Consider the following 20,972-nt stretch of genomic DNA (forward strand, 5'->3'; position numbering starts at 1 on the left):
GCTCTTCCATAGCTTGCATTTGATCCTAAATTGGTCTGATAAACACACGCACATGCACACATACACACATGCTCACAGACTCACAGAGCACACGCTCTTTTATGGTGGTCCCCATATGGGGGGGTTCACCATAAATCATATTCATGGGCAAAGTTGCTCTCACAAGGTAGTTGAGAAGAATCATGTCCTTGGCGTAAAGGGATGTGATGAAAAATCCTAAACATCTACTTGTTAACACAAAAATGATAAATCTACTGTCATTATTATATTGTTGAGTGTGATTGGTATATAAACATTCGCACAAATACAGCAATTAGTTATTTTCATGTGTTTATAGTCTTGTGTTTAAAATCTTTTTCTCACTTGTTTTTGCAAAATAAAGCCAAATCAGGCTTCCTTTGACAGAAAATTAACAATCAATAAATCAAACGGGCAGCATAGTGGAGAGTGGTTGGAATGTCTGAGGTTCTGGCTTCAAATCTGGGCTCTGGTCGTCTTGTGTGGATTTTGCATATTCTCCTTGTGCTTGTGCAGTTTTTTTACAGACTCTCCGACTTCCTCCCACATTCCAAAAATGTGAACATGAGTGGGAAACTGAATGATATCGGTCCAAACGTGCCCAACAATTGATTGCCGACCGGTCCAGGGTGTACTGCACGTCTTCTGCTGGGCTAGGCTCTAACTCACCCGTGACCCTAATTAAGATAAATGGTATACACAATGGATGGATGTTTTTTTTCTTTTCTTTTTTTTTTTTTTAAATGGAGAGATTTTAACCTCATTAGAACTTCCAACATGTGGTGTCTGGACAACCACAATGAGAATGTTTGGAAGCAACACCAAATGTAAGATTTCCATGGTTTTCTGACCCCAATCTCCCCTAATAGTCCTGAAGCCTCGACAAAGATTATCTTTTATAGATTATGTATTCCCCCCCACCCAAAAAAACCCCACAACATATCCGGACAAAACAACGCAGCCAGTGCCGTCATTGTATGCTGTGCTTTTGATAACTGGCGAGACGCGCCAATTCATCTTCTGCTCAATGGCCGGATCGCCGATCGAGACGGGATTTGTTTACCATCCCGTTCCTTTGTCTCCTCCTGGGGATTTTTTCCCAAGATTCCTGGGGCTGTGTATGGGGAGGGCTGGCGAGTAAGTAGGGTGAGGGGGGTGTTACAGGATGAAAAAGAGGGAAAGAAAAGCCCATTAGTTTCACTGGCATCTCGAGCCAAGATGTCATCTCTCTGGGATTAAGGGCCCTTCAGTGGTGGCTGCTGAGCTGCTAACATGGTGTCTTACCCTCGGATGGGCTGTGGGAGGGTTGTAGGGGTGGTGAATGTGTAGTCGGTGATGGCATTAGAAGGCATGGCCTAAATAAGATCTTGAGGTCAGCGGGCCTTCTGAACCATGGCAAAGCCACTTTGTGTTTCTATGTCAACTTTATTCATGAGTGTCTCCCACTTTCCAGTTGCATCATGTGCTGAGGCGACTAGTTAATCTACGCCTCCTCGCTCCTTATCTCACAACGCAAGGAGATGTTTCCCATTTCTACAGGATGTAGGCTTACAAACCGGCCTGTAAGAGTGCGGAAGCTTGGGCGGATTTCTTGGCAGGCCGGGGTTATAATCAGAAAAAGAGCTGCAGGATACAGTTGCTGAGCCATTAGCCAAAAAAGCGAGTCGCATCACTGAGTGGGATGTGCAGACAATTTGTATTTTCTTAAGATTTATGGAAATAGGAGAAAGGCTTAAGAATGCATTCAGTCTAAATTCCCTGTAAATTTGGCCACCGTACCCCCTGCCAGTGGAGTGCACAGTCCAGCTCCTGCTCATGACAAGAAGGGAAGCAGTGATCCTTTGAGTGAGTCGCCTCCAGGTCATCGCCTCCCTCTCCAACATCTGCTACCCATCCAGAGTTGGCCGGAATCACGGGTAGCCCGATGTAACATGGGCAAGCAGTATGTACGCCCAACTTTGTACCGTGAACTTTATCAGACTGGGGGCAAGAACAGACACCCTGGCGATAGACAGAAAACAAGAGCCCTACATGAGCAAGCCGTCCACCTCATCCTCCATGCCCTAAAAGTTTAAAAACACTCCTATACTTGCTTTTCCTCAGTCTTCCATTGGTTCCAAAGCATCTCAAGGTTCCCTTCCTCTGGTTGGAAGCAGCTGCTGACAGGTTGATAAACGTGGTCCATTTCCACTATTTGTGATCAGTTCAAGTTTGAATCTTCACCAGAACCAAGCCTCGCAAGAGTTCATTTGGAACTATAGAAGGTAGTCTCAGACCAGCTGACTTAATCTGGACCCCATTTTGAATATTGTGTTCACACCTGATCAAACGATACAAACCACAGTTCCGTTAAAACAGATAGTGGTTACACCCAAAGTCGGTATCAGGGTCTTACAAGTCAAGATTGATTTGGGGTGAGATCTACTGGTCATAAAGACACAGTAAAACCCACAACAGCACATTCCATTATCTCCACTTGAAAAGAGAGCTGCCGTCACTCAAATGCATTTGTTTGGACAGAAAAGAGCATCACTAATGCTTTGTTCCACAGTAAGGAGTATAACAACCTGATATGGGTGATAATAGTGTTCCCAAGGCAACCTGCATTGATTGAGCTTGAGAACTGCCACGGTGTAAAAGGCACCGATGTGAAGATTGGGGTCGTCCAAGGACCACCACACCATGTCAACATTACCTACCGTCCAAAAGCAGGGAGCTAATCTCAAGTAGCCATCTAACCCGACAAAGCCAAACCCAACAACACCTGGAATTACTTATTCATGTTGAATCATACACTGGCTCATGTAATTGACTGTTAAGATTGAGAATTATGTTGGAGTCACTCTGACTTTTGCAGAGATGTAGCTGTAGCAAACAAATGTTTCCCAAATCATCAAAAGTAATTTCATTAGGGATCAATAAAGGTGTACACACAAAGATTTTTAAGATCTTAACCAATTTTTTTAATGTGAGACCCCCCATACATGAGGAGGAAAAACTGAGCTTACTGCTGTTATCGTGTGGAGTATTCGAGATGACCAACACAGCAAACCATATACTGTACCTGGCGTAGTATGAAGATTGACTTGTGAGAGGCAGCATGGTACCACAGAGCATCCAGACTGCCGAAAATACAAAGAAGAAGAAAGAGTAGTCGTAGTAGTAGAAGAAGAAGAAATACAAGAAGCTAGGCTAACAGATATGTCATAACTATTTTAGGTTGCAAAACTCGTTACGGCCCTGACCATTTTCCAGGCAGACCGCGAAGGAAAACTCCCTCTTAACACATCCCACACCACAGGATAATCCCTCATCTTTAATAGGCATATGAGAATCGGGCCTTTGCTGGATTTGATTACCACAACACACTTTTGGCCTTTTCTAATGATTAATGACTTTTATAATGATTAATGACTCATCCAAACTATTGATAGGCTCCAATCTTTCAATTATGAATCTCTGCAAATTAGCGAACTAATCCGCAGTTATTCAGCCAGATTCAAGTGTCACTTTTATTTCAAAGGAGTTGCCCAGCAACTGCAGATTCTTTTAGCTCTGAAAAACACATATATCACCTCAAATCAGTGTTTATGAGTCACCTGTCACAATCTTCTTCTGATAATCTAACGTGGCTGGAGCATGTAAACATCAACAGTTGCAGCTGTGCGGAGGCAGAATAGCAGCGACGTGTCAATCCCCGTTAGACCTGATGCCTAACTGACTGTGAAACTCTAATTGCGCACACCAGCTTGCAACCATTGAGGTCCTTATTCACACTGTGTATGAGATGAACATGCAGGTCCTCCTTCTTTGCATGTACTCATCCACTCCCTGCATAGATTTGTCCAAACTACAACCAGAGCCAGTGTTCAGGCAGCCGTGAAGAAGGGGGGTTGGATTTAAGGGGGGCTTCTCTTCCCTCTGTGCTCCTCTAATGAGGCGCTCATCAGTCCCAAACTGGCTGTGAGGGTCCAGGCGATGACAGTGCGCTGTGCGTGACTGGACCACTAGAAAGGTACGCCCGGACCACTGGTGACACTAATGGATCCGAAAGGGTCTCCTCATCAGTCCCTGGAGATTTAGCCCCGACATGGCAGAACGGCACTAGGCTGCTCTAGATTGTGTCCATTCAGGACTAGTGCACCCATCAACAAGTCGGTGAAGATGAAGCGACCAATAATAAAGTACTTGGTCTATAAAGGGGTTACACCATATAGGGTCAATTGTACAATGCACGCATTATTGTTTTGGAGTCATCAACATCAATATGCTCTAACCCAAACTACTGGAAAAATATTGATGTTTATATCTTGAGCTACAGAATATCTACAAAGTCTCGAAATGTATTACAAAAACAATATATGAGATATGTTATTCCGATTTGTTGTATGTGCTCAGTGGTTATCCAAGTTTGCAATCACATTGCGGGATATGGGACATCAATGACCTGAAGCAAAAGATCACTCATGCCATTGCCACCATTGATGAGATTATGCCACAGATAACATGGCCTGAACACGAGTACCGTTTGGATGTGCTTCGTGCAACTAATGGTGCGCATATAGAACTGTATTAAATAAGGCAAAAACATCCATATCTACTCCTTATTTTGTAAGAAAGTGTTTGTTTTTTTGTATAACCCACTAAATCCTTAACAGTGGAAAGAAGCCAAAACAGTGTACTAAATGTACTGTTGCCACAAAGCCCCTTTTTGACTAATCAAACTAAATCGTTGGTCAAACAATGTCATCATCATCATCATCACATAACAAGCCTGTGGGTCGCATACTTCCTCTCAGCAATGACGTCCTCCACGTCACCACCAGTGACACAGAGGAACTCTTCTCAGTGAGACACTTTGTCATGGCCCGTGGTCGGCAGCGGTCACCATGCCACAGACAGCGGCTTACAGAAGGCCTTGATAACAGACTGCATGCCTTTGCCAACCCACGGACTGAAATCGATGGCATTTTCCCTCCAACACCCAAGCTTTTCCCACAGCCCCCTCAGGCACTGGTTTTAGGCCGGCGGGGTGACCGACTGGTGCATCCACAATGCCCGCCCCCGTGTATGGTGATAATCCACCGGTTATGCAAATCTACCCTGCCTGGTGCCAGTTCCTGCTGCGGGTGAAAGTTAAGATGGCAGCTCGATATAGGCCACTATCTTGTCCCGATTTTACATATCATGTCGGGGACCCAGTGAAACATTTACAGACCTCTCTCTATTTCCATCTTTTTTTACATTGTGTCGTCATCGGGTTGAAAAACAGGCCTATTTTGCCAAAGGAGTAGAAAGTACGGATACTCTATTTCTTTTCAAATGTATGGAGTACAAGAAAAAAGTCAGTGATGCCTTGAGTTATGAGTGACCCAACTTGAGTTTTTCGATACAGGAGCCGTTGTTCGGACGAGTTTTTGCTTTGACTTGTGAGCGCAACGAGTGGTGTATGGTGGAAGTGACTCAACTCGGTTCATAACAAACAGTGTGGCAAATTGTGAACAATTCTTCCCAAAAAATGCGTTAAAGCTGTTTATTGCCGCTCTCAGTTGATGTTTACTGTCAAAATAAACATCAAACTCAGAGCATTACATGTTCTGTGTTTAAAACAATCACATACTGTAGCTTAGCCTTCAGTCTGCTAGCTTAATGCTAATGCTAACATAATGGAAAAGACCATAGTCACGGACTAACTATTTTTTGGGGGGAGGCTGGAATGGATTAATTGCATTTCCATTCATTTCAATGGGGAAATATGATTTGAGATATGAGTGTTTTGAGTTACAAGCGTGGTCAAGGAACAAATTAAACTCGTATTTCAAGGAACCACTGTATATAATACCTGACTTAACACCTACTTAAGTACAGTAACAAAGTATTTGTACTTTGCTTCTTCCCAACACTAATGTACCGAGAAAACCCATCCAAAAAAATAATAATAATACAAATACAAGTGTGTCTGTTTTTACATTCAACAAGAAATGAGGCCCCCATAGTAACGGGCATGTCGTTATCTTCTTACACAGATTAACAGTAGTCTGCTTGGGGTGCATAAACATTACTCGAAAGTGTGTCAGTGCGTTGAGGGAGCAGGAGGAACAATGAAGACAGGGGGTCATTAGCATTGGCATTAATGTGTCTATTTGAGCAAGTAGCGAAAGTGTGCAGCTTAACTGTATGTGTGTGTGTGTGTGTGTGTGTGAGTGAGAGTGTCTGGGGATGGGCGGGAACATGGCGTAGAAGCCGGCGGGGGGAAAGGAGGTGGAGGAGGGAGTATGATAGTGAGGACCCCCTTTGACTGAAGCTTTAACCAGACAGAGGGATGAAGAAGGGGAGGAAGGAGGGGGGGATTTTAGGGGGGTGGGAATGCGCAGTTGTTTTGCGACGGGGAACACACGGAACGGGGTGTTGTTGGTGAACCTCAAGGGGGGAGGGCGAGGGGGGTGGCAGTGGCGAGTGCCTTTCATCAGACTGAGAGGCAAACAAACGGCGCGGTCGGCGCAAACAAGCCGCTGTCACGAGTGGTGATATGAACATGAGGGGGAATTAAAAATGTGGACGAGAAAATCAGCTTAGGGATTTGTGTGTGAGGCTTTTCCGTCGACAACGGGCCAAAAAACAACTGTCAACCGTCAATGTTTGCCTATATATACCAAACACACGCACTTTATTCACTACAACTGCACCTTCTTATAAGAAACAAGAACTGTACATGGAGATAGAGATATCATCAAGAGAATGATATCATTCATCGGTACCATTGATACTCAATAGAATCGACACTATTTATCGATACCATAGATAACATGGATGGCTACCACTGATATCATACATCAATACAATTGATCCAACAAATAGCAGAGATCGATACAATCTAGACCACTGATCCATAACTTTGAGACATGGATAGAAAACATTGATACCATAGGCAGATACCATCTATTGATACCAAGGATCGATACCCCATGTGCCATACAGATCATATATGCGAAACTCAGGCCCACGGGCCTAATCCAGCCTGTGGTGTGATTATACTATTTGGCCATGAGAGAGCATATCAAATGTGTATTAGTATGATTATAAAGTGTATGCACCACCAATACTACAAATCCCAGAATGCTTTGCTAGCGTGTTGGTCGAGACCGGCAAGAGCCTCCTTCCTTTTCTGTTGCAGTCATTTGTAGCAAACATGTGACCAGTCTCCTCGGGTAAATTTACACCTCCCCTTCCCAAAAACGGCCAAACAAAAGATGAAAAACAAGAGCTTTCAAGAAATGTGAGAAGATGCAGACGATCTGTTCACTAATGTAAAAGGACAGACCTGTTTGTCTTGCGGTGCCAACGTGGCTGTAAAGAATAAAAGAATAAAACATAGCTTGAATTAATGTTTTCTTTACGCACTTTTTGTACTCCAAACTCTAGAACGTTCAAAGGTTGGATTTTCATTGAGGGACATTCTCGCATTTTTTGAAAAAAAGATTTCTATTAAAAAAAGAACTCAAAAGGCTACAGATGGAGGGACACAGAATAATATATTTTATTATTTACAAAGGGAAAAAATACCACTGTGTCTTATTTAAAAACATTTAATTACATTTTACATTTTTTTATTTATTTATTTTTTTTTAAATCATGATTTTATAATCTTAAAGTTTGCTTGCTCCATATTTGGTGTTTAATTAAACAAAACTTAAGGTTGGTTTCATCGGTAAAAGTTTAACATTACATATCTGGAAAGAAGTGAAAACATACACAATTGCAGTCAATTTTTCAATAAATATTGCAACTTTGTCCCAGGGTTTTTTATTTTGGCCCACTGTACATTTATGTTTGACATTCCTGTCATAGATGGACACCATTGATGCCACAAATAGACAAAATGTCTCCCATTACCACTGACAAAAACTTCAACTCACAGTGTTCAAGAGATGTAGACCGCAGTGCTCATCACACAGAACGTTCTGGCATCTTCTCGCTTTCTACAGCCTGCGTTTTCAAACTTGTCACCGACTCTCAAAACAATTCAAGGAGGCAAGCGACTCTAATGCTAATGCTAAAAACAAAAACAGTATGCTTCCCATTATGGGCCCTTAGCGGTTTCGCAAACTCAAAGAGACACTTCACCGACGACCTTCATAACATCATTTAGCATCATAGCATAGCATTATAGCATCTATGGAACTCTTCCTCTTTAGCGGTGAGCTGGAGGCTAACTCAGCTGACTTTGGGCCATTCACAAATATGGACTATTTAGTCTTCTGTGGACCCAACACGCAGGTTTTTGGGATGCGGGACGAAGCCGGAGTACCCAGAGAAAGGGGCAAGGAGGTGAAAACTCCATGCGGGAAGACTCGAGCCGAGATTCGAACCCCGAACCTGTGAGGGAGACGTGTTAGCCACTAGCTAACTGTGCTACCCAGCATTGCATCACTGTGTATTTATTTGATTATTTTGCTGTTTATGCCCTACATCGTTACATTTGGAGGATGTGCCAGTGTTTGTTAACCTTTATTCAGCCAAGGCACATATTTTACACTGGGAAAATCTCACGGCACAACACCGAAAAAAATGGCACAACAATGATAAATAATGATGATCTCGTCTCAATTTACTGTACTTGAAATGCGGGTGTGTTTATATGCACACAAAAGCTATTATCCTGTTCTATGAATTGCAAGCGGTGGATACCCAGGTTAATTGTACCGTCTGCCATCTAGTGGAAGCGCATTTAACTGTTCTGCCTGTCACTATACGTCACTGGCATAGATAGACAAACAAAGCTACATTGTCTATAGTACATGAAAAAAAAATTTCAGACTATTGAAGTCAAATTGGCTGGTTTCACATGGCACACCTGATGATCTCTAGTGTCGTAGTGGTTGCGTATACACAGTGGTTGTCATTTGTAATACTTTTTACTAATCTGGGTTGTAGAGTAGCACAATATTAGGAACAGCAGTGTTCAATATGATGCAGCACAGTTGCACATCACTGCAAGCCACATTCATCAAAACTGAGCATAATCATGAATTGTCTATCCATCCATCCAATTCCTTCCAACAGCACACAATGTAAACAGTGCCGAATGCTAAGCACGCCGAGAACATAGTTATTTGCTTTTCAAATAAATATGCAATTACAATAAAACATGCAAATATGGATGCTTCACGTCATTTGGTTGCTTTAGCAGAAGCTGCCTCACTCTCTCGTGCACAAACTCTTGACAGCAAAAGGCTTGCACGTGGTCCCCCCCAAAAAAAGAATAATACTATAACGCGGATACAGGATGAAGAGTGCAAATCAGCTGGTTTACCTTGCCTTCACTGGTCCACGCGTGGGAGTGTCCACACGAAACGATGCTTTCTCATCCACCTCCTCGTCTCCGGATGGAGTCCCGCTCGCCGCCTGCACTCGTCTTTACACAGATTCCTCTCTCTCTCTCGCCCTCTCTCTCTCCCGCTACACGCACACACACGCACACAAACTCGCGGGGGCGCGCAGCTCGCCTTTCTGGCGCGCGCGCTGCCCTGTTCGGACCCTTATTATTATTATTATTATTTTAACCCCAATGATCACAGATGGACAACATCTGGGCGTGTTTGAGGATTTAAAAAAAAAAAAAAAAAAAAAGATTACAAAAAATGTAAAAGCCTACAGTTGGGTTTTTAATGCACGTTAATGGATATAGTGTATCTTTAATCCCAAAGGTAACATAGAACAATTGTTTCATCAATTAAATTACTACCCTGTCTAAAAATAATAATAATTATTATAATACCGGAAAAACATACACATTAGGTCACAACATTTGGTACACCTGCACCACCTCTTAATACCAGCACTATCATGTCACAATTATAGAAATCATCTATACTATCAAAAAAAAAAAAGCAATTTAACTGCACACAAATGCCACATCCAGTATATCATCTGGAGCAGCAAAGTCCAGCTCATGAACCTCCGTTTATTTGAACCGCGAAAGTTCAACAAACAAAAATGTGGCCATAGTCCAAAAAGTTGAAAGGAATGGAATGTGATATTTAGATTCAGCAAATCAAAATTGTCACAATCTTACACGGTAAATTTGCTGTTGACCAGTGTTATTAAATGGATTAATGTGCGCAGATAACTACAGACATCTTTTGCGAGTCGAATTTAGTTGGAACAAGTTTTACTCTGACCAACCAATCAGAGGACGGAAAAATGCTGACATCAAGGGCCAGTGCTCTGTTCCTGTGAGGATGAATCTGAAATCTGATTAGCTAAAGAAACAGTGCCATAGTTCAATTTCCAGCCAGCACTACTGGTTCTGAAGGCAGATTGGATTGAAATCTGATTGGACAAAAATCATAAAAAAACAACAACCATACATATACTGAAAGCAATGCAGCCAAGAGAAACACAACAAAATGAAGAGACCATACTGTGTGGACTTAATCAATACAATTTAACTGAACAACTATTACAATTTAGGTTGTAAACGGCATTACTACATTACTACATACATTATATCACAAATTGGTATTACCATACCTTCATCCAGATCACCACCCAAAAAATCTTTCAAATATCTTGTCTTCGTCCTGTATTCAATTGAATATAGGTTGAAAAGGATTTGCAAGACATTGTATTCTGTTTGTATTTACGTTTTACATAACATCCTAACTTCATTGGAATTGCGGTATGCGTTAGTTGTTCTTCGCAGAGGATAAAGAATGTATGCCTGTGAGCATCGTTATCTGTCTCTGTGTTGGTCAACCATTTGTTTTCAAATATCTGTTGCTTAAAGGGTTATACACTGATGCGACACTGATGCTATCCGTTAGCCTGTCTATGGCATTTCCAGTTATGTCTTAGCATTAAGCTAGTGGACTTTTAAGGCAAAGTTATGAGGTTGTTTTAAATACACAACGTAACTTTTTTGTTTTTGTTTAGTTTTAGAGAAAACTGAAAGTGGCAATAATCTGCCTTAAGCCTCTTTTTTTGAAGAATTGTTCACCATCTGCCAAACTGCTGCTTGTTGTGAAGAGTTGAGTTTGCTGCCACCATACAGCGCTGGTATCTCAAGTTTTTGCTCGTAAGTCAATGCAAAAAATTGTCTCAACGACGGAAAAACTCAAGGTGGGTCACTCGTATCTCAAGGTACCGCAGTATTTAGTTTGAATTATAGGCAATTACAAACATTTTAAGGTGTTTTACGCTGGTGGGTCAATTACTCAGTTTTCACTGTTCGTGGGGTGTAGGACCCAAGAATTGCTGCAAATGGAGAAAACCCATGAGAGGGAGTTGACTACACCTCACCTCCATGAGCCAAGAAGTAGCCTGTAGCATAAGGTTGTAAACACAACAAACATATAGGGCATTTCGGGACACTGGCCCTTATCAAGTGCACCACTCGTTTTGGAAATGAAACTAATATCATATCTTCCTTTGGTATCAGTCGCAAAACTAATTAAGTGCTAATGAGCTGGCTTTCTTTGCTGCAGTTTGAGGCGTAATTGAGAGGCGCCCGCTTACGGTGGTTAAGAAGATAACAAAATGAGGCAACACAATGCTTACGCATTTTGTTTGAATGTCTGTGGCCAAGGTGCAAAAGAAAAATCTAATTAGAGATGCGATTCCAGCCGGGGGGAAGAATCGAGTTCATGTGTTAAGATGTTTACATCCGAAGTGGAATCATTTCCTCTTCCAGGCTGCTGGGTAATTACATTAGTGTTTTTTTCTATTGAGTGGGAGCAGCCGTTATTGGTTGTTAAGTATGTTAACACGCATGGGGGGCAAACACACACACACACACACACCACTTGATTTACTAGATGCAGAAGAATCACAAATGGAGCATTCACGTTTGAGTTACACATATAAAGGTAATTTGTCGGGTTTATGTCCCATTTTCAATAAGTTGTTTGTAACCTTTGCGTTTGTAAGTTGAAGCGTCACCACACTGTTCACACAGGGACACTTATTACCGAATGGAAAATGTTCGAATGTGATGCGTTAGAAATGTAGTCATCAAATCACATCACTTTTTGTTTTTTAATAGTTGAAAAAAAATTCAATGTGGCAGTTTATGTTGAAACTGCAATGCATTGTGGGTCAGATTTACATAAAGACATTATGTTTCCATTTTGTCACAATTTTACTATGATAAAATAAAACCCTGAAATAATTTGACAAATTCATTTCTAAATGACATTTTAGCAGATTTAATTCATTTTCTTCATTCACAATTACAAATTGTATTCATTCATTCTGAAATATATATAGATATATATAGATATACACACACACACACACAGTGGGTACGGAAAGTATTCAGATACCCTTAAATTTTTCACTCCATTATTTTGCAGCCATTTGCTAAATTAATTCAAGTCATTTTTTTCTCCCCAATGTACACAGAGCACCCCATATTGACAGAAAAAAGAACTGAATTGTTGAAATTTTTGTAGATCTATTAAAAAAGAAAAACTTAAATATTACACAGCCATAAGCATTCAGACCCTTTGCTCAGTATTTAGCAGAAGCACCCTTTTGAGCTAATACAGCCATGAGTCTTTTTGGGAATGACGCAAGTGGTTTTTCACACCTGGATTTGGAGATCCTCTGCAGTTCTGTCAGGTTGGATGGTGAACATTGGTGGACAGCCATTTTCAGGTCTCTCCAGAGATGTTCACTTGGGTTTAAGTCAGGGCTCTGGCTGGGCCATTCAAGAACAGTCACGGAGTTGTTCTGAAGCCACTCCATTATTTTACTTCTGTGCTGAGGGTCATAGTCTTGTTGGAAGGTGAACCTTTGGCCCAGTCTGAGGTCCTGAGCACTCTGGAGAAGGTTTTCGTCCTTTTTGTCAATGTACTTGGCCGCATTCATCATTCCTTCGATTGCAACCAGTCGTCCTATCCCTGCAGCTGAACAACACCCCCACAGCATGATGTCGGAACTGTATTGGGCAGGTGATGAGCAGTGCCTTGTTTTCTCCACACATACTGCAAGGAATTAAGGCCAAAAAGTTCTATCTTGGTCTCATCAGACCAGAGAATCTTATTTCTCACCATCTTGGAGTCCTTCAGGTGATTTTTTTTTTTATAGCAAACTCCATGTGTCTTGCACTGAGGAGAGGCTTCCGTCGGGCCACTCTGCCATAAAGCCCCGACTGGTGGCGGGCTGCAGTGATGGTTGACTTTCTAGAACTTTCTCCCATCTCCTGACAGTCCAATCTCCTAATTAAGTCCAATCAGTATAATCAAACACAGCTGGACTCCAATGGAGGTATAGAACCATCTCAAGGATGATCAGAAGAAATGGACAGCACTGGAGTTAAATATATGAGTTTCTCAGAAAAGGATTTGAAGATTTATGGCTGTGTGATATTTCAGTTTGTCTTTTTTAATAAATCTGCAAAAATGTCAACAATTCCATTTTTTTCTGTCAATATGGGGTGCTGTGTGTACATTAATGAGGAAAAAAATGAACTTAAATGACTTTAGCAAATGGCTGCAATATAACAAAGTGAAAAATTTAAGGGGGTCTGAATACTTTCCGTACCCACTGTATATACATACACACATATTTGTGTGTGTGTGTGTGTGTGTATATATATATATATATATAAACGATAACAAAAAACAAATGTTTAATTAAAACAAAAAAAATCCATTAATCATGATTAAGATAGCTGGTTTTAACATTTAAATTGAAGTCTCTACATGTTTTTTCTAATTTTCATGAGGGAGAACCATGACATACATCATCATTAAGCACAAACGCTTTGGGAATACTGTGTAGGTGATGTTTATCAGCCCAAATGTCACCCAGAGTCATTAAGCATCAGGTAGAGCATCATTTAACACTGATAAAGTGTACCCGTCATCTTCCTGAGAAGATGTTGTGCAACAGCAGCTTTTCGTAATCACATAATTAAGGGGCAGAATGCGGCGGTGATGAGTCTAAATTACATACATAGACTGTGGCATTGTTATTGTATGTTGTTGTAGATAAGTACCTGTGCATCCATCTCATGACTGGTCCTTGAGGATTCGCTGGCGCATCAACGATACAGTACCTGTGTGAGTCAGGACACTCAAAATGGATGTGAGGTCAGAAGTGCCAGTATCGTGCATTCAGGCAAACAAACGCAATGCTAAAACAGCCGACTGGCTAAAACAATGTGTAAAAGTAATATCTGTGAGGTCCACTGTGGCTATGTATACAGGTGGGGTTACATGCAAAGTTAAATCTTTACTGTTGCTAGTGCTTGAAATGTTAAGTAGACCGCACTTACACACTTCTCAGGGGGCGGACATCATTAGTAGTTCATTTTCAACGACTTCAATCGCCCATTAGCTGCATTTTGTGCAAATTAGAGTAATATCGCTTGCATTAGTTGCCAAAATTAATCATTGGTTTGACCTAATTTTTTAAAATTTTCAGTTTGACCTTTATAATTTCTTTACAGTGTTGTCTTAAGTGGCGTACACACATACCGATAACTGGGCCGATTTTGACCCAGACTGCCCTCTTCCAATCAAAGTCAGCAAATGCCCAATTGTCAGATGCCTCTTGAATTTAAAAAATAAATAAAAAAAATAATCAGTTCAGATTAAAAAAACAAAACAAAACAATTGTGTACCCCGCCTAAAAATAACATTATTTATATCAGGCAGCAAATAGTTACAAAAAGGTAAAACAATCTGGAAACTTCACATTTTAAAGGAGGGAAAAGTTCCCACTTGTTTGAATTAGTCCTGTCCAGTTTAACAGCACCAATTCAAACAAAAATAAACCACAGATCCAATAAAAATAGATACTCATGCAGGCATGCTGCCCTATGAGATGTGGTATGTGATTCTGTGACCCTAAGACACAGGTGTCAAACTCTCCGCCCGGGGGCCACATCCGGCCCGCTAGATCAATTTTTGTGGCCCGGGAAAGCAAATCAAGAGCGTCGACTTCATGTTTCTTGCAAAAATAACAACATTGCAAATCATCTTCACTTTTAATAACGTTGATTGCAAACATTTTTGTTACCAATCCGCATTTCAAAATAAACTGAATTCACAAATTTTTACTGGCTTCTGATTTCAACTATAGCTATTTATGGATTATTTTTTTTGTGTGTGTATATGTAATAACATGAGGCAATTGTACATTTACCGTATGTGTTCGCAGTGATGACGGCCCTCCGAGGAAAGCCATAACTACGATGTGGCCCGCAGCAAAAATTTGTTTGACACCGCTGCCCGAAGACATTATTAACAAAACATGAGGTTCCAAGTATCATAGAATAAAGAAAAAAAAGTCTCCATGTGTGAGGTAAAAAGTGTAGTTGTTGTTGTTTTTTGTCGTGCCTAAAACTTAAAGGAGTTCAAGGACAAAGAGTTATACATGTCGGCCCTGGTCCTGACCCACTCTGCCAACCTCTGCGCGGAGCCCTTCTCTCGGGTGAGGATGCGAGCCACCTTCCGCAGCTTTTCCTCGTTCCTTTCCAGGTAGCGGAAGCCCTCGGCCTGCAGCAGGTTTAGCTTGTCCTGGCGGTTGTCGTCGATGGAGATGTCCTCGCTCACGTACGGGTTGAAGCGGAAGTACGTGTCGGCGGGCAGGAAGCCGTCCAACATGGCGTGGACCTCTGGAGAGCCAAGGAATCACAATTACTTATAGCCTGTAATACTAATTTTGGTCAATTAGTGGCTATTTCTTCTAGTTTGAGGTGTAAAATCTTGTAAATAAAAGAAACAGCAAACTGTGAGCATGTAAAGTCTCCTATACATGAAAGATTCTCAAATAAACAAAATAATGCATATAACAGAATACAATAAATAGTTCCTTTTTAGGAAAAATGCAATTTTTCCTAAATCCAAGAGATTATATCTCAACCTAACCATCACTAGCAGTGGAAACAATTTCAAACTATACATTGTATAGTAATGATAGGTATGAGGTCAATAGTTGTGATGCATGCAAGGGCAACAGTAATAGTTTGAACAGTGTGAATTATTTATGCTGTAAAAAGATCATCTAGTTTTTTATGCTACACTTATATTCATCGTTTCAAATGAGTTCATAAATTTGACGCACTGATCAACACATATTGCCACCTATTATGTCTATATGCCAGAGGCTGAGCTGCACTGTGTTTGTTTACCTAGTAGACATGTAAGCCAGAGCGCAAGGCCGTTACACTTCACGTCTTACCTAATATGTTAGGTGCGGGAACTCGATATACAACATACTGAAAAAATCTCAATACGAATACATCCACCATTATATACCACAGAACACAGAACAACCCTGATGAAATGGGACTTTGCTACAGTAGTCGTAGCTGGAAAACGAGAGCAGCTGTGGGCCAGATGGATATTTGGAACTAGTGGAAGCTTGTGTTGGTGATTAAAGGCCAATCTGGAGAATAAATGAGAAGCTTCAAGATACTGCAAAATAACACAGAAGCTGAGGGTAAAGTGGTCCACAGCACACCCACGTGGCAATTTTCATATGCTCCTAACCCTAACCGAAGTGGAAAAGTGTACTGTGGTCCGACGAGTCCACATTTCAAATTGTTTTTAGAAATTGTGGACGTCGTGTCCTCCGGGCCAAAGAGGAAAAGAACCATCCTGATGCAAAGTTCAAAAGCCAGCATCTGTGATGGTATGGGGCTGTGTTAGTGCCAATGGCATGGGTAACTTACACATCTGTGAAGGCACCATTAATGCTGAAAGGTACATACAGGTTTTGGGGAAACATATGCTGCCATCCAAGCAACGTCTTTTTCATGGACGCCCCTGCTTATTTCAGCAAGACAATGCCAAACCACATTCTGCATGTGTTACAACAGCGTGGCTTCGTAGTAAAAGAGTGCGGGTACTAGACTGGCCTGCCTGCAGTCGAGACCTGTCTCCCATTGAAAATGTGTGGCGCATTATGAAGCGTAAAATACGACAACGGAGACACCGGACTGTTGAACAGCTGAAGCTGTACATCAAGCAAGAATGGGAAAGAATTCCACCTACAAAGCTTCAACAATTAGTGTCCTCAGTTCCCAAACATTTAGTGAATGTTGTTAAAAAAAAAAAAAAAAAAAAGGGGATGTAACACAGTGGTAAACATGACCCTCTCCCAGCTTTTTTGGAACGTGTTGCAGTCATAAAATTCAAAGTTAATGATTATTTGCTAAAAACAATAACGTTTATTAGTTTGAACAATAAATATCTTGTTTGTAATGTATTCAATTAAATATAGGTTCAACATGACTTGCAAATCATTGTATTCTGTTTTTATTTATGTTTAACACAACGTGATATGATATACTGTAGCACACGTGTATGCTGTAGCAGCTCTACACGTTGCAGAATAAATGGCAATGAATAGTCAAACTGTCTGCTTGGGCTATGTTAAGCTACCAAACCTTTAAGAAAACAACTAGATGAAAAATTCACACAAAGAGCAGGGAAAATACATAAACTATGTTTCCCCCAAAACGGTTCAAAAGTTCTGTTTAAACTAATGGCCTTTGAAAGTGTGTAACAAAAACAAAACAAAAAAAACATTTTCATATCATTATGATTTTGCATTCATTTACTCTGTCTGTAATTAACTATTTTGAAGTATTTTTATTGATTGATTTGGAAGTCAATAAATCTATTCTTAACTGATCTTCCGAGTTATTGTTTTGTCTCAAAGACAGAACCCTATCAATATTGAAGGATAAGCATCTGAAGGTGGTGGGGGTTGTTAACCTTTCAGAAATGGTTGTAAAATATCAAAGCAAAAACTCTTTTGATTTGGTGAGCTTCTCAACAAAAAGATGGTCAAGTCCAAATAAACACTTATCAGTGCAATACTATTCACGATTTTTATAGATCTTAAAACTCTCTCTGCGAAGACTCATTCAGAACTGCGGCTGCTATAGAGTGGACGAGAAATAATGCAGTGAAAATACACACAAACCTTGCATTGCATATCATTCAAAATCAACAGGACCCTCATTCTTACTTGAGAACAAGACTTCCTGGTAGTTTGGAGTCAGAGTCATTCAGAATAAGAATTGCACGAGAGTGGATGAGAAACATTGCACACTGATTGGAGCGTTTACCCCTGCTAACTTGACCGTTTATCCACATCAAAGAACATTATTTATTATAAAAAAAACAGTAGCTGAGATGGAATGTACATGTTTGTTAATGCTCTGTCAGACATAAATCTTGGAGGACGAATGAACAACTCTTGATTTTGAAAGACGGTGGTGAATGTATGTAAAGTCAAATGTCAAGTTGGAAGTTAAATGCAACTAGTTTTGGACTTTGCCACTCAAACTTAATTTCAACAGATTGTTCTGTTTGCCAGTGAAACTGACAGTTCTAAATCAGTCCTTTTCGGGGAGTTCAAGTGTGACATTTTGGCCAGTACGCGTTTGTTGGCGCGTAATCCCGAGGGCCTTGTTTCCATCAAAACACTATTAGATCAGTCCAACACCAAGTGGCAGGCTTGTGAACACCGCGACAGGGAAGAAAGCTGTAATAAACAAATAGTAATCTGCTGTTTTCACAATAAAGCTGAGCTGGGGAGAGACCTTAATCCCAAATATGTGAGGACCAAGTATAGAGTAGTATCATCTAGGTCAAGCACAGACAACAGTGGAGCCGGAGCCAAATTTAGGTACAGCAGAGGAGTCCGTGTCCAGACGTGATAAAGAGGAGTGGGACATTGAGGCAAGGCAGGTCGAAGTAGGACACAACAGGAGCAAAGTCATTGGGGCGTTTGACACTGGTGGCATCGAAAAATTTGACAAAATAAACCATGTCCAACAGTTAATTTCATGAAATAGACACAATCTTAATATGCTTCACCAGACCTGACAGGCATGCAGGCTGGTAGGTAGTCTATGCACCACATATAGTCATTCCTTCAGTTTCCTGCAGCTCAAAGGATTGGTTCTGCTTCACGGCTAGCTGTGACAGCCTTATTTTTTTTCAAAATTGGGATTGATTTTGACCCAAATGTGCCAAAAAAAAAAAAATGCAGACAAAAAAAAAAAAAAAGGGCGTTACGGTACCATGTGGAAGGACAGGATGAGCTGACTGGCTTTTTACTTTGATGTACGCAGTGCATTATTCTTGCATCTTGCATTATGAGATGTGCTACAGGATCATGTTTATTGATTTTGAGGCAAAAATCAGTGGACAAATTGGAGCCTTCCAAATAAGCTTAATTTGTCATGACAGCGCATGATACACTGCAATGCCTGACTGAGCTCAGGAGGACCACCTGCAATGCCAAATGTCTATAATGAAACAACAAGATTAAACTTATGGGTGGTTTGCTTTCTTTACACAGGATGTTAGTGAAGCGTCTCTCAAACCTTTGCGGAAACTGAAATGATTCATATCAGTCTGCCATATTTGCAGCTACAGCATGTAACTACACTCAGATATTTTTGTGGAAAGTCGCAGAAAACATGGGGGTTGCAGAAATCTATCTACAGTACTTTGTTTATTGCAACGTTTTTTTTGTGGGGTTTTAAAGTATACAGTGGTGCCTTGAAATATGAGTTTAAATTGTCCCATGACCATGCTCACAACACTCAAATCATCGTTCCCCATTAAAATGAATGGAAATGCCCTTAAGCCAGGGGTGCCCCAACATTTTGGCTCAGGGGCCACATTGATGTAAAAATTGTCATACGGGCCAGCATGAATTTTACATGCTACCGACGAGAGGAATGCTTTTTTGTATTTATTTTTATTTTACTTTGTTTTACTATGCTGTCTGCTGCTAGGTAGATCTGATAACTGCCTGACCTGGATAAATGAAGGTTCAAATAAAAATTCATTAAATGCAAAATAAAGTATTTTTATGAAATTTGACTCAAACTTTATTTATCAGAATCAACAAACAACATGTTTGCATTAATGTGAAGGTCGATACTGAGATCTCAACTGCAGTAAATGGGGCAGGTCTGGCTCAAAAGCGGTGGTTTTAATGCGCAAGATGTCACGCAGGTGGGAGTCACTTAGTCTTGTCCTCACGCGGTTCTTATTCATGTTCATGACTGAGAATGTCTTCTCGCACAAATATGTCGAGCCAAACAAGCTCAACATTTTCTTAGCAAATGTACGAATCTCTTGGAACCTGTCTTTATCCAGCTGCTGGTAAAAGTTGACAAGAGGGAGTTGTTGGTACCGGCTGCGACACTCCGTGTCACAATGCAGCTCAATGAGTTCCAACTGCAGGTGGGCTGGAACGTCACTGAGATCCACGGAAACAGGAGAAGAAAAAAGCGTGATCTCCTTTTCAATAGTTGCAAAATCCCTGAAACGCTGTTGAAACTCCTCAGTCAGAAATGAGATGTTTGCGGCATACCTCCTCATTTGCGCACTGATATTGTGCGCTGGAAAACAGGTCATTATTTCTTGCAGAGATTGGAAATGTGTGGTATTGGGCTGCGTTTGTGACAGGTGGGTTTGGAAAAGTAGCACCTTGGTCCGAAAGGCTTTAATATGTGAATCCAGTTGGCTTATCAATGCATTTTGCCCCTGAAGGCTCGTGTTCAGGGCGTTCAGATGTCGGGTTATGTCAACGAAAATCCAAAATCAGACAGCCAAACAGGATCGGTTAGTCCTGGCATCGGTTGTCCCTTTTTTGCCAAGAATTGTCCAATTTCCTCTTTGAGTGAGTAGAAACGCTGCAGTGCAGACCCCCGACTGAGCCATCTTACATCGGTGCGATACACAACATCTCCGTATTCAGCGTGGATATCCAGTAGAAATTGTTGAAACTGGCGGTGGCACAGGGCTTTGGAGCAAATATAATTAATAGCCTTTATCACCGGTTTCATAACGTGATCATATTTCAGATGTTTGGCACATAGAACTTGTTGGTGAATAATACAGTGGAGTTTTATAGCTTTACCTCCTTCTTCGCTTACTTTGTTACAGACAAGGGTTGATAATCCACTGTGC

The 20,972-nt window shown here is 41.0% G+C and overlaps 2 protein-coding genes across 6 annotated transcripts in view; both read right to left on the reverse strand.

The window, feature by feature from the left end:
* LOC133478131 (neuronal cell adhesion molecule-like) overlaps positions 1-9,486 on the reverse strand; it is a 95,993-nt gene extending 86,507 nt beyond the window's left edge. The window contains exon 1 of one of the 2 annotated variants that reach the window (XM_061773794.1): positions 9,332-9,486. The gene's annotated coding sequence lies outside the window, so the exon portion shown is untranslated. The remainder of the gene's footprint in view (positions 1-9,331) is intronic. The other variant, XM_061773793.1, reaches the window with a different exon arrangement.
* A 2,722-nt stretch (positions 9,487-12,208) lies between these two features.
* LOC133478132 (calcium-independent phospholipase A2-gamma-like) overlaps positions 12,209-20,972 on the reverse strand; it is a 28,356-nt gene continuing 19,592 nt past the window's right edge. For all 4 annotated transcript variants that reach the window (XM_061773810.1, XM_061773809.1, XM_061773807.1 and 1 more), the window contains one exon: positions 12,209-15,643. In XM_061773810.1, coding sequence (XP_061629794.1) covers positions 15,366-15,643 — 278 coding nt within the window. In that variant the 3' untranslated portion in view covers positions 12,209-15,365. The remainder of the gene's footprint in view (positions 15,644-20,972) is intronic.

The sequence above is a fragment of the Phyllopteryx taeniolatus genome, chromosome 5 (genome assembly GCF_024500385.1).
Source record: "Phyllopteryx taeniolatus isolate TA_2022b chromosome 5, UOR_Ptae_1.2, whole genome shotgun sequence".
Classification (NCBI taxonomy): Eukaryota; Metazoa; Chordata; class Actinopteri; order Syngnathiformes; family Syngnathidae; genus Phyllopteryx; species Phyllopteryx taeniolatus.